We start from the raw sequence: 13047 nt of genomic DNA on the forward strand, positions 1-13047 counted from the left end.
CCTTCTCACCAAGACCCTGCGCTGGGGAGGCGCCGCATGCCCTTGCTCCAGGCGCAGCCGCTCTGGCGTCGCTGACCGCCTCCCTGCAGGGGAGCAAAGGGAATCTCTCTGCTGTGACAGATCCGGGCGAGCTATGCCCCGAAACCGCTACTGTAGCCCCTGTGTGGGGGCGCCGCCCACCTTGAAGCCCTGCAGGCAGCCGTGAGTGTACGAGTAGTACAGGTTGATCTTGGTGATGGGGCCAAACTTCTTCCAGGCTGAGGTCTGGTCAACGTATCTGGGGGACGGCGGAGGCAGGGCAGGGGTGTGAGTTGCTGCAGGCGGCTCAGAGGGTTTCATTCGTGTCAGCGGGAACCTGAAGCGGCTGGCGGGTGGGGCCGGCAGGGGCGCGGCGCGAGGGCGCGGCAGGGGGGGGCAAGGCGCGCGTGCTGGACCGCGTGGTGCAGCAGCTGCAGCCCTGTCAGCTTGGAGGCATGGCAGGCCCACTCACATGCCCCCTCCGCGCCCTGCTCGGGGTTGCGGCGGGCGCGCCATGCGCTGTGAACTAAAAAATTAGCTTGTGCCGCCCAGAACCCCTTGCTGCCGGGATTGTGTCGCAGCTCCAATCGCCACCCTGGATGCTGCACTCTAGGCACACCCTTCGACCCTCGGCAGGCTCACGTGAGAGGCTTGCTCTCGCCCTTGATGCCGAAGAACACCGAGTAGCCCGTCACAGTGTCCGCGCCCTTCACGCCGCCGGGGCAGTTCCATGCTGCAGCGCAGGCGCGGGGAGTGACCTTCATTCATGGCTATCCCACCGGCGGGCCATCATGCAAACAGCAGTGGCTCAGCATGCGCCGGCTGGCACGTGGCTGGCGGGTGCGGCTGCGGTCAACATCCCACGTCGATGCGCGCCTGCATACCTGCGGCCTGGCCGACGGCCAGCGCCAGCAGTAGCACCAGCGTGTACCTCATTGTTTCACCAATCAACAATCCAGCCTGTGGGAGTTGTGGAACACCAAGGGAGCGAGCGCAGGTGCACGCAAGACTGTCTGCTGAATGCAGCCTACAGCGTCGTCCCGCCATCACGCCAATCCAGCCCGCAACACATCATAGCGTCCAGTGATGAGTCACGACAACGACGCCTGTTTTCTGTGCAAGTGGGGCCCTACGCTGCCCTGCTGCAAGGCGGCGAGTGCCAACCAACCTCAGTTGTTGACCTCGCGATCAGGTTCAAGCCTCGTGTAAATAATCTTTTACAGCCAAAATTGTTACCTGAATGTGCGTATATATGTCACTGCTGCCGGTACCCTGGGGGGGGGGGCTGACACCGCACTGATCATCTCGAAAGAATCCGCAGCTGCTCGGCAAGTACGACTGGCCGCGGCTCTCATAGCCGTGCATCTCACTTTGATCCGTTCATTGATGATCGCCAGCTGACCGCGACGGTCGCACTCTCGAGAACGCACTCTCGAGAACGCAGCCTCTGACAAGGGTTGACCGCCCACGTCACCGCAGCCAGCCGCCACACCTACTTTGACACCGGCAGCTGCGGCCCCACCCCCGCAAGGACAGCATCGAATGCCACGGCGCCGTGCCAGTTTTACACACGCGTTCCGCTTCCAGCTACCTCCCCGCGCCGCCGCCGCTCCCAAATAGGTTGCCAAACAGCTGCGCAGCAAACGGCAGCGGCGCGAGCTCCACCGGCGCGCAAAACCCCACCAGCTTCTCCATCACGTGGTACCGCAGCTTCCGCCCCTTGGACGCGCGCCTATCCACCGCCTTGCGCCGCTTTGGCGGCCGCTGCAGCGCCGCGCCGCCCGCCGCGCCGCCGGCGGCGCCGCCGCTCTCCAGCAGCTCCTTGAGCAGTTGCTGATAGAATTCGCCGTCGTCAAACGTCTCAGGGTCCCGCTCGGCGCCGGCCACGCGGCCGCCCGACGCCGCGCCGCCGTCGGAGGCGCCGTCCGCGCCAGGACCCTCCTCGCCACCCCCTTCCTGCTGCTGCTCCGGCTGCCCGCCCTCGGGCGCCGCGGCGCCGCACAGCGGCCGCGGCGCCAGCGCGCGCGCCAGCTGCGTCCGCGACACGAGCCGCGCCGCGTCCCGCATGAGGCTGGCCACCTGCACCGTCACGCTCTGCTGCAGCGCGCGCAGGCCGCCGCCGCCGCGCAGCGCGGCCGTGCCGCTGGACAGCACCGTGCGACGGTGCCACTTGTCCAGGCTGCCATCCCGGAACGGCGCCGCCGCCGACACCGCCGCCTCGACCCTCGCCCACGCGCGCTCTGCCTCGCCGGCGCCAGAGTCTAGACCCGCGGCCTCGCGGCTCCGCTTGTGCGCGCCGACACCGTTGGGCGTTTGCTGCTGCTGCTGCTCCTGCTGCTGCTGTGCTGCTGCCGCTGCGGAGGCCTGCGGGTGGCGCTGCAGCAGCGCTGAGTGCACGTCCAGCAGTGAGCCCAGGGTCTCCTGGCATGAGGCCAGCAGGGCGGTGTACCTTGGAGGGGGGGGGTTATGAGGGGTGGGGGTGGGTGCGCGCGCAACGTCGCACAGCGAGGTGGACGCGGTGGGTGTGAAGGAGGGGACGAGGGTGGACGTGCGCAGGGCAAACTCCAAAGACACGGCGCCAGCTGCCGCACAGCAGCAGGCTGTACGCGCCGCAGCCGCGGCCGCGCGTGGCCTGCACTGCACGGGGCGCATCCCGGGGCTCACCCGTCGCGCACGGCCCCGCTCGCCGCCGCCGCGGCATCACGCGCGCCCGGCCGCGGCAGCCGCGCCGCCGCCGCCACCGGTCGCTGCAGCAGTATCCGCGCCTCAAGCGCGCGCTCCCAAATCGCCTTCTGCGACCTCACAGCGGCCGCCTTCGCGGCCTCGCGCGAGCCGCGCTGCTGCCGCGCCGCGGCCGCCTCGCCGGCCTGCTCCCGCAGCTCCGCGTGCTGCCTGCGCTCGGGGGGCGGCGTGATGGGGCAACCAGCGCGGCGGCGGCGCGTGAGTGGAGCGTACTGCACATGACGTGTGCTTGGGCGTACAGCACACCGGACGGCGCAAAATGCAGAGGCTGCTGCGGGCGCCGCAGGCAGGGCGCTCAGAGCCCGAGGCACTGTCGGCGCAGGGCGTTCATGCCCGGCCCCCCGCCTTGTCCTATCCACTCGCCCGTCCATGGGGCGAGGGTGCCCACCTCTCGAGCTCCTCCATTTCAGGGTCTCGCTGGTACCGCTGCAGCTGGGCCAGCACGGCCACGCCATCCCCATCCTCCTCCCCCTCATGCCCCTCGTCATCGCCATTGTCGTCGTCGTCGTCGTCGTCGCTGCCGCTGCTGCGACGCCGCGGGGTCGCCGGCCCCTTTCGCTGCCGCACGCCTGCCTCCTCGGGGGCGTCGCCGTCGCTGTCGGTGCCCCCGCCGCCGTCCTCCTCATCCTCCCCGTCACTGGACCCCTCGTCCCCAGCGACGCCGTTGGCCGTCCGGGCCGCGGCGCCCGCCTCCTCGCTGCCGCTGCTCACGCCGCCACCCTGCTCTTCTTCCTCCTCCTCCTCCTCCTCCTCATCATCATCACCACCATCATCACCATCACCGCCATCAATGTCCTCCTCATCGCCGTCGCCCCCGAACAGCGCGGCCCTGCTGCTGCGGCGGCCGCGGTACTCCTCCCCCTCCAGCTCTATCCCGGACGCCATCATCCGCAGCCGCGAGCGCCTGGGAATGGGGTGATGGTCGCCGTCGAAGCAAGATTATGGAACCAGCAGCGCGAGCAGCTGTGGGGAGGCGGTGCGTCCTCTGGTTCTACACTCAAGGCTGGCTGGAGCATGGCTGCTCACTGCCCAGGTAGGCCCGCCGGCCGTGCATTGGTGACCTGGATTGCTTGAAAACTACGACTGAGCCATGGCGCGGAACCGCGGTGTCACCGTTCCGTGATGCAACGCAGTGCGTGCACAAGGCAGACCCATGGCCCCGCTGCGCCCGCACCCGCCCGTGGCGTCGAGTTGCCGCTGCAGCTCGTCGTCGTCGTCGTGGAGGAACGTCCCGTCATCGCCAAACACGGCGTCAGGGTCGGGCTCTGCGACGGCGCGGGGAGGCACAGGAGCGCAGCCAGGGGCAAAGAGCGGTCGGATGCGTGTGCAGGGAGGGGGACGAGAGGCAGGCGGTGGCACGGCGGCTGCAGCACCAGCCTTGCCCGGGCGCGCGCGGCTTCGCAGCGGCGCGAGGCACACCATGACGGGGAGCCGGGTTGAGGATGTCTCCGAGCTCATCCGCTAACATGCGTCGCGCCATGGCTGTTGGCGGCTGTACCGCTTGATTTGTTGCGCTGTGCAGCGGCTGCGGTGCCGGTCGCCGGCGGTGGCGGCGGCCGCGGCGGGTGGCGTGTGCCGGAGCGTGCGGTCTGGCAGGCGTGGTCGATAGACACTGTATAAGCGCTGATATTGAAGCCTGCCCCTGCCCTCTGGTTAGCACTTGCCAGGTGCCTTCGATCTCTTACGACACACAGTATTGCTCCAGGTGTACCGTAGGTCCAGCGCTGATTCTGCTTCAAACAAAGTTCCTCAGTAATACTCGTGCCAATTGGACCGCGAAGCACTTCGTACGATCTTGTTCACACCGTCTGAGCAGCACAGCACTGTGAGCCCACCCTTCACTAGTTCCATAGAGCAGACTTCAAAAGGTTTTGAAGGATCCCCGTCTTCTTCGACTCACCGCGATCGAGAGCCCTGGCCTGGCCGCCTGTGCCCCTGTTCGGACAACGGAGCGCCGCTGCTGGGCCCAGCGCTGGTGCGTGGGTTGAACGCACAAGCCTTGCCAACCCAGCATGGCCGCCGCAGAGCAGCAGCAGCTGCAGAGGCATTCAGATCTTGAGCAGGCACCGCTCAGCGAGCTCTACGATGAGGCCGCACGCCTCGCGGACGCTGCCGGCGCCGACCGCGCACCCGCCGCGCTGGAGCGTGCCGTGGCGGCGCTGCTGCGCTGCGAGGCCGCCGCGGAGCGCGCCGCGCTGTTCTCCTCCAACGAGGACGCCGACGATATACCCACCTCCAGCCTGAAGTTTCTGCTGCTGCCCTCCATGCGCGCCGAGCTCCTGGCCGGGGCGCCCTGCGCTGGCGGCCCCGAGCAGCGTGCGCGCCATGCTGGCGCCGCGCTCGCCGCGCTGCGCGAGTTTCTGGGGCGCGCGGCCCAGTACGGCATTCTGAAGGGCGCGGCAGCGGAGGCCGCCGGGCTCGGCGCTTGGGGCCATGGCGGCCGAGGCGTAGGCGGCGGCGAGGAGGAGGATGGGGAGGGTCGAGGAAACCAAGGCAGCGGCGCAATTGCGCTGCGGCGCTCTGGGGCCCCAACGTCGAGCTTGGACCCCAACGCACGGCGGCAGGCCAAGATTGAGCGATTCAAGCGCTCCCGCGCTCTGGCGGCCGCCGCGGAGCAGCTGCGGCGGCAGCGGGACGAGGCGCGGCGCCGGGGCGGCGGGGCAGCGGACGACGCCGGCGGGGGCGAGACCCAGACTGGCGGCCCTGGCGGGTGGGACGAGGAGGACGAGCGGCGGCTGTGGCTCATGCGGATCGAGGCGGCGGCGCTGAGCGGGATCGACGTGCGGGACTCACTGTTGCAGGAGGCGCAGCTGCTGCAGCACGCGATCGCGGCGGCGCGGCAGCGCGAGGCCGAAGACGGGCCCCGCAGCGAGAGCGGGCGCGGCGCGAGCACCAGCAGCGGCGGCGGCGGCGCGGCGGGCCGCGACGCGCGGATGCGGCCGGGGGCGCGGCGATCGGCGCCGGGGGGTGGCGGCGGCAGCGGCGGAAGCGGGGGGTTCGCTGCCGGAGGCGGCATGGCGGAGGGGGGCGACGCGGCGTCGAGGGCGGCGATGATGACCCGGCTGTCGGGAATTGCTGAGGCGTTGACACTCAACGGCCGCGAGCGGATCCACCAGCAGGTTGAACGGAGCGCACCTCGTAGCATGCGCCGCATGTGCGCCTGCACGAGCCATGCGTCGCGGGGCATGCGAACCCATGCGGGCACACGCGCATGTCCGCGGGGCGCTGTGCCGTCGCAGGCGGCTTGCAGCAGGGCGGCAGCGCCTGGACCATGAGGCCGCCAGGCAGCATATTGATTGGTCCAGGGCTCCGCAAACCTCGCCTCTTACCTACAATATCGCCTGCGCTCGTTTGATCTTCTTTCACCCGGCTTCTCTCCGCAGGTGTTCCGACCGTACGTGCCGCTGCCGACCATATCAGTGGAGCAGCAGGGGGCAATGGAGCTCGCCGCCGCGCGCGAGCGCGAGGCGCGCCAGGCTGCGGCTGACGCAGCACGCAGCGCGCGGGAGGAGGCGCGGCGCAGCGACGACGAAGACGAGGAGGAGGTCGCTCGGGCGCGCGCGTGGGACGCCTTCAAAGACGAAAACCCCGCCGGCTGGGGCAACAGCAAACTGCGGCCGTGCGCCTGACGGCGCGTGGCTGTGCCGCATGGCTGTGCAGCGTTGAGATAATTGTGGGCTGGCGGTGGCCTACGGCAAGTTGCTTTGCACATGGGTTGCGTGCATACGCTCCGGCGGCCCGCATGGCCCGGTTTGTATTGGTCACGGGCGGCCGCCATGTACCGTACGCCCTCACGCCCAGCGCATCCATCCTTGCCCACTTCTCCTGTCTGTGTAATTAATCATCATTCAGCACCAGTATACGGGCGCTGACAAGTCGAGTGGGCCGGACGCCCGCCAAACGCGGTTTGACTCACCCACGTCAGACTCGTGGGGTGGGGCACTCGAGATGGGAGCGAACCTGTTTGATGGATGCCTCGTTCGCACACCGCTCCCTGACGATTTCTCAATCGTTTTCGACACGCACAGTCGCTCATTGTATCGTGAGCACCAGCGCTGCGCAGCCTCATCAGCCATACGCTTTGCTTATCAGCGAGGACCCCAGGCGGCTAGGCACCCCAGCTTCCACTTGACTTAGTTTGGCTGCGATGCTATCGTCGCTGCTGAAGGGCGGCAGCTTGGGGAGCAGCACGGGAGCCCTGTCGTCTCCACTCACCAGTGTGTCAGCCTCGTTTCAGCACGGTCAGACGGAGGACATAGACCTTGAACTGGACTTTGAGCTGGACGGCGACCAGGGGCCGAGGTGCGGCCCGGCCGACGCTTGATGTCTCGCCACCAGAAGCAGCACGATCGGGAGCCTGTCAGACGCTGCGCTGCCGAGCACAGCCAGCGGCGCTGCGCCGCGGCCCACGCACGGCGCTTGGGGTTCAGGATTTACCATTGCATGAACGAGCAGCATGCTTCGCCTGCAGCCAATCCATGTATTGGGCAGCAGGAGGCACCAACACGCTTGCAACACCACCCACACCCAAAAAATCCAAGATCCCTGGCGCGTCAGGCTCATTGCGCCGTGTCATGCCCCCTTTCCACCCACAACCCACTGACCCTGCGCCGCCCCGCCCGCCCCTTGCTGCACGCAGCCCCCCCTCGCCCACCTCGCCGCGTGGGACGGCAGCAACGCAGCAGGGCGCGCAGCACTTTGCCCGGTGGGCCCATAGTGGCGCCCCCCTCGGCGCCCCCGCCGGCGCCGCGTCCACCGCGTGGGACATGCCCGTCCCCGCGCCCGTCCTCGCGGCGCGTGCCGCCGCGAGCGTTGCGCGGTCCATGCCGCGGCCGATCGGGTCTGCGCGGCGCACACACTCTGCTGCCATGGACGACGGCGACCGCGAGGAGTTTGTGCCGCCCCACCTCGCCGCCAGCATGGTAGAGCACTCGGTGAGCGGTTTGTCCTGGCCGAGGGCCGCGTGCGCGTGGGCGTGGCTTGGGGGCGGCCGCCATGAGCGCAGCGACATGCGCCCTGCGGCCATGTTCAGTTGTCCTGGAGCGCTTGCGTCGCCAAACCTTTGCCTCAGCCGCGCGCGCCCCTCCCGCGCCTGCAACCGGCAACCCCCATCGTTTGCAGACGGCGTGGCCTGAGAGCATCTCTACCGCCAAGGGCGCCGCTGCGCTGCGCATGCGGTCCACCACGCTGCGCCGCACCGGCTACATGGAGGGGCGCGTGTGCGGGCCGGGCGCCGCGCGCCTTCCCAGCTCGTAAGCGGGCGACATGCGGGGCGCGGCGGGCGCCAGTCGGCCTGTCGGTGCGCCTGGCCGCGCATCGCCGCTCCGCATACGCGCACCGTCGCCCTGGGCGCCGCCCCTTTTAGAGGTGGCTGGGGTGCCCCAGTCGCCGCCGCCTCTTCACACTGGGCTGGCTGCCAATGGGCGGCGATGCTTTGAGCTTTTTTGGATCACTGCATGCTGCGCTCGTGCGGCCGCGCGCAAAACCCCGCAAGGCCCCGGCGCAGCACAGAACAAGCCAGCGCACCACGCGGCGTCAACACTGCCCCAAATCGCATTGCACTGCCGGCTGCCTTCGGCGCGGCGGCGCGCCGGGCTCAACCCACCCGCGCGACCCCCCGCGCCCTGCGGCGCGCCCGCAGCGTCACGGCCCGCGCGGCGCGGCGCGCATTCAAGCGCCCGAGTTAGGCGCGCGTCTTGCATTCTGTTTGCCCTCTGACGTCGTTCTGCTGGGCGCGTGCCAAGGGCCGGCGCACGGTCTCCCGCAGGCCGCAGCGTCTCCCACCCGCACTCCTTGTCCATGCCGTGTGTTTCGAAGAAACAGCGAGCCCTGTCTATGGTTCTGTCCTAGGTCCCCACAAACGACGCCACCGACCCAGATTGGGCCATTTATCGGGTGGAGGGGCGGTCGCCGCGGCGGCTGCCCCACCAACCCGCCATCAGCACCGCCCGAGCGCGCACAGCCACGCGCTCCGTGCGCGTCACGTCCCCGCTGGCCCCAAGCCGCGCGGGCGGGAGGGCCTTGCGGCTGCGTTGCGCCGCCGGCGTTGCCTGAGGGTTTGGGTGGATTGTTTGGCTTGATCTGAGATCTGATCTAGATCTGGGGCATCAGCTGTGTCGCACGCCCTGGGTGCTGTGTGTTGCCCGTGAGGAGCGCACGAGTCCCCTTGCATCCGGCCCTCAAACACACAACAAGCATGGAATAAACAATCCAACCCCGCAGCAAACTGCCCCTACGTATGCCTTGTCCTGCCTGGCCGGGTGGTATTCCTCTGCACAGGCTTGATTGAAGCCCGGGCCTGCAGCGCCAGGCCGGGCTTGTGCGTCGCAACGGGCGCCTGGGGCGCCGCTCGCGGTTGCCCTGGCATGCAGGGTGGCATGGTGCTGCCAGGGGTTTCAGGACGGGGGATTGAGGGTGCGCACGAGGGCCGTTGCTGCCCGAGGCGCCCCACGTAACCGCATGTGCCCCTCCACGGCTTTTCCCGCACGCGCGGCGCGGTTGCGGATGCGTTTACGAGCCCTGTCCGTGCGTGAGCACCCAGCGCAGCAGCATTAATTTCCGTGCTGCGGCTGCTGCGGTCGGGCACGCTCTCACTTTCGGCGCCCGCGATGAGGTGCGCCTCTCGTCACCTCGGGCGTATGCACGCCACGCCGCTCGCAAGGCGTGGCGGGAGCTCGGCCAGCCCTGATTTGGCCCTTCAGGTTCTGGCGCGTGCGCATGCGAGGCTGCTGTTGAGCCTTGACGCAAGCGGCGCATGGCACGCTATGCACAATGGGATCGTGCATAGGCAGGGCCACAGCACACCCATTCCAGGAAAGACCCATCCCAGATAGTCAATTTGGTCCTGACCCCTCACAGGGCCCGCCTGCGGAGTCCCATGCATGGCGCGGCCCCCTGCCCCGGCCCCTCCTGCCTAGAGTAGCCGGGCAGGCGGCGGCCCCGAAGGTGGCCCCGTGGCGGTGCCCCGCTGGGTGTGGGTGCAAGGTGTGTGTATGCTCTCCCTTTGTATCGTATTTCTGTTCCCATGGCGCACAGAACAGCACTGGCCACGCGCGAAGCTTGGATTGCCCCGTCATTTCTTCTTGCCGCCAAGGCACCCCCTCGGCCGCCGCAGACAGCGCCGCGTGCGCGCGCCGCACGGGGGTTGCCCAAGCCCGCACGCCCGCATGCCGCGGCCAGGGGTGTGGCGCATGTCCTGCGCACTGCTGTTTCCATTCACCAGGACCCCTTCTTCTGCGTTTTGCTGGGCCCCTGGCTCGTGTGTTTGGCGCTGTGCCCGCGGCGCGATCCCTGCGTCCCGCGGGCCCCCACCGGACGGCCTGCGGCAGCAGAGCCTGCAGTGCTGCGATACCCTGCTCTCCACTTCCGCGCAAGTCTTTTCAGCTGGCGGCGGACACCCAGCCCGCGCCCGTGATAGGGCGGCCTGCGGACGTCTTGTTTTGCGGGGGCGCACCCGCGTGCGCTTCCACACCGTGTGTTAACATACCCCTTTGGACGCGGCGCCGCACGCGCCGCTGGCGCATTCAATTCGCCAGGCCTGTGCGCCCGGCCGCCGCTTTGATGCACACCACACCGCAGCACCTACACGGCCTTCCCTAGCCCTCAGGTTTCCCATGCTGCCACACGGGGTCCCGCAGAACGCGGGTGCCATGCCGCGATGCGCGACAAGGCGCCTGCCTGCGCCTGCCCGCATGCATGCATGCGCCCGCCCCTTCACCCCCGGCTTGCAAAGTCCCAATGCTTTTTTCATGGTCAGGCCACGCCTGTCTGCCAGGCCGTGGCTGCAATGCAGAGTTCTGTCCTTCTGGGACCCCAGGAACTTTTGGGGGGCAGCACTGAATGGGCCCAGACCACCTGTAACACGTCGTCTAGGATGATCGCGGCATATTGTGCAAAAACGCAACAGCGTTGCCAAGCAACCAGCAAAGTTAGAAAAGAAGATGGGGACGTGGTGCCAGGCTGGCTGCCTCCTACAAAGCAGCTGCCGCCTCAAGACAACTCGCCGGCCTCTGATCCAAGCCGCCTGTTGTTCCCGCCCCTCAATAGCGCCGCGGCCGCCGCCCGCCGTCAGACCTCGGCGGCGGCAGCCGCCTGTCGCCCCGCGCGCCGCCCACTTCCCGCCAGCCGCTGCCGCTGCTGCCGCCTCTGCCGTCGCCGCCGCCGCCGTCGCCCCCCTGCTCGCCGTGCGCGCGCCAGGCGGCCTCTTCCAGTGCGAGCTGCTGCAGCTGCTTCTTCATCTGATTCACCACGTCCGCCTGCCCCTCGCTCTGCTCCTCAACCGCGTCAAGCAACGCTCCCGCCTGCCGCTCCGCCTCTTCCCCATACAGCCGCGGCACCACCCGCGCCGCGACGTGCCCGGCCATGTCCCACGCAGCGAGCGGCACGCGCGGCGGCGCCGCGCGGCCCTCCGCGGCCGCCGCCGCCGCCGCCGCTTGCTCCGCCAGGTGCTTCTGGCGCAGCGCGCCGCGCACGCGCAGCACGTGCGGCAGCGGCAGGCCCAGGTGCGCCAGCAGGATGCCGCCGGTGCCGCGCAACTCGGCCTCGACGTCGGTCACGAGCCCCTGCGGCGTGGACAGCAGGAACACTCCAGGGGGCGCGGCCCTGCGCGCGGAAATCAGCTGCCGCAGGTCCACGTGGCGCTGCGCCGTCGGCTTGGAGATGATCTTGACCGTCTCGGGCGTCGGCGCGTTGAACGTGATCGGTGCGGTCAGCGCGCTCAGGCCGCCCGGCGCGGCGAACGCGGCCGCGCCGCGCTGCCACTGGAGGGCGAGGCGCAGGTACATGGCCGGGTAGCCGGCGCAGTCGGTGGACGTGGCGGGCTGCACGCCTGGCGGCCACACGCGGTGGTGGCCGCCCTTGAGGCGGGCCAGCTTCTGGAAGACGGTGACGTCACTCACCACGCCGAGCGTCTTGAGGGTGCGGGCGAGCTCCAGGCCGGCTTTCGAGAGCGGCAGGCTGACGGAGGCGCAGCGCTGCTGCACGCCGCGGTTCAGGGTGCCGAGGAGCATGCACACATTCTGGTGTGACAGGGATTTTCGGGAGGGGGAGGGCACAGGCGCTGAGGTCAGTGGGTGAGATGCGGATGAGCGGGAAGACTGATGCACCTTGAGCCGCCGCAGTATCTCCAGCGCTGCCGATTGACAGTCAATGTGGGGTGGTTGCCAGCCATCGGCGGAACGTGCTGCCTTTTGGCGGGTGCAGCAGCAGCTGATGATTCCGGCCGGCGAAGCGCTAGCAGCTGCCACATCTGAAAACGGATGCAGCTTACGGAGTAGAAGTTGCCGTAGGCCCCCCCCATCCTGGCGGCAGTGCTGCCAGCACGCAGCTACACACAGGCAGCCTCCGCCACCTCTGCCGCGCTGCCCTCCGCGTCCAGCCTGCTCCTTGTCCGAGGTGCTGCCGCGCTGCTGCCGCGTGCAGTGCTGCCGCTGCCAATGTCAGTGTGCTAGCGGCGTATTGCGTGGTCGCGTTCTCTCTGATTACGCTGCCTCAAGCTTTCAACACTGTCCTTTTCCTGCTTACACGTTGCTACAGGCAACCAGCAAAGGCTAGGCGATGTGATCTGCGTCGCCCAGCGACTGGCTTGGTGTCCCTTGTAAGAGATTCAGTTTCGCATGGTTCGTCTTTGCAATCTGTGGCCTACGTTGCCACCACAAAGGGTGATCAGACACTGCAGGGGCAACTGCGCAATTGCGGATTTGCCCTGTCTGCCCGCACCGCCATAAATTCGCCTGTAAACCCCTAGCAGCAAAGCTGCACACACATGTCTTCGCCGGGATGCCATCGCTTTCTGCGCATCCATTGCCTTGACTCCGTCACTGCCAGCGACATGCGGCTGCACCCCTGGCTGAGCAGTGCAAGCCAGCGTGTCTTGCCTCTCGCAGGTTTTGCAATCCAGCTCAATTCCGGTGGTTTTGTGTAGAAAACATGTCGCAGGCTTACGCAGCCCCGCGGATATCCAGGTCATGACGTCAGGCTGACACCGCCCCCCCTCCCCGCAAGGCGCCGTTGTCACAGCCTAGCACTGCGATCACAGCCCCCCTGCGACGGCGTCCTTCGGCAGCCGGCTGACCCAGGGCGCCCCCGGCGGCAGGCTGGCCACTTCCCCGTCCTGCAGCGGGTCCTGCGCCATGGGTGTGATGGACCAGGGGCGCCCCCAGACGATGGCGGGCTCGGGGCCGCGCCCAGTGGAGCGCACCCACTCGACATCGGCTCGGTACCGCTCCTGCAGCGGCGGGAGCTTGTTGCCGCCGGGGATGGGGGGATAGGGCGGGGTGACTGCGGGGA

General features: G+C 68.7%; 5 protein-coding genes across 5 annotated transcripts; 2 read left to right on the forward strand and 3 right to left on the reverse strand.

The window, feature by feature from the left end:
• Positions 1-147: 147 nt before the first annotated feature.
• On the reverse strand, positions 148-4611 carry MNEG_8373 (hypothetical protein; the record flags this gene model as incomplete). The annotated part of the gene is made up of 8 exons (XM_014043150.1): positions 148-277; positions 661-751; positions 903-978; positions 1702-2467; positions 2683-2910; positions 3149-3664; positions 3935-4025; positions 4596-4611. 8 exons carry the CDS (start codon positions 4609-4611, stop codon positions 148-150), a joined length of 1914 nt encoding a protein of 637 aa, XP_013898604.1.
• Positions 4612-4772: 161 nt separating this feature from the next.
• MNEG_8374 (hypothetical protein) lies at positions 4773-6389 on the forward strand (the record flags this gene model as incomplete). The annotated part of the gene is made up of 2 exons (XM_014043151.1): positions 4773-5879; positions 6144-6389. 2 exons carry the CDS (start codon positions 4773-4775, stop codon positions 6387-6389), a joined length of 1353 nt encoding a protein of 450 aa, XP_013898605.1.
• A 1239-nt stretch (positions 6390-7628) lies between these two features.
• On the forward strand, positions 7629-8016 carry MNEG_8375 (hypothetical protein; the record flags this gene model as incomplete). The annotated part of the gene is made up of 2 exons (XM_014043152.1): positions 7629-7694; positions 7882-8016. 2 exons carry the CDS (start codon positions 7629-7631, stop codon positions 8014-8016), a joined length of 201 nt encoding a protein of 66 aa, XP_013898606.1.
• A 2783-nt stretch (positions 8017-10799) lies between these two features.
• Positions 10800-11768, reverse strand: MNEG_8376 (hypothetical protein; the record flags this gene model as incomplete). The annotated part of the gene is made up of 1 exon (XM_014043153.1): positions 10800-11768. One exon carries the CDS (start codon positions 11766-11768, stop codon positions 10800-10802), a length of 969 nt encoding a protein of 322 aa, XP_013898607.1.
• A 1022-nt stretch (positions 11769-12790) lies between these two features.
• On the reverse strand, positions 12791-13038 carry MNEG_8377 (hypothetical protein; the record flags this gene model as incomplete). The annotated part of the gene is made up of 1 exon (XM_014043154.1): positions 12791-13038. A coding segment is annotated over one exon (248 nt), but the record flags the coding sequence as incomplete, so codon positions are not given.
• Positions 13039-13047: the final 9 nt, after the last annotated feature.

The sequence above is a fragment of the Monoraphidium neglectum genome (genome assembly GCF_000611645.1).
Source record: "Monoraphidium neglectum strain SAG 48.87 unplaced genomic scaffold scaffold01584, whole genome shotgun sequence".
In the NCBI taxonomy this organism is placed as follows: Eukaryota; Viridiplantae; Chlorophyta; class Chlorophyceae; order Sphaeropleales; family Selenastraceae; genus Monoraphidium; species Monoraphidium neglectum.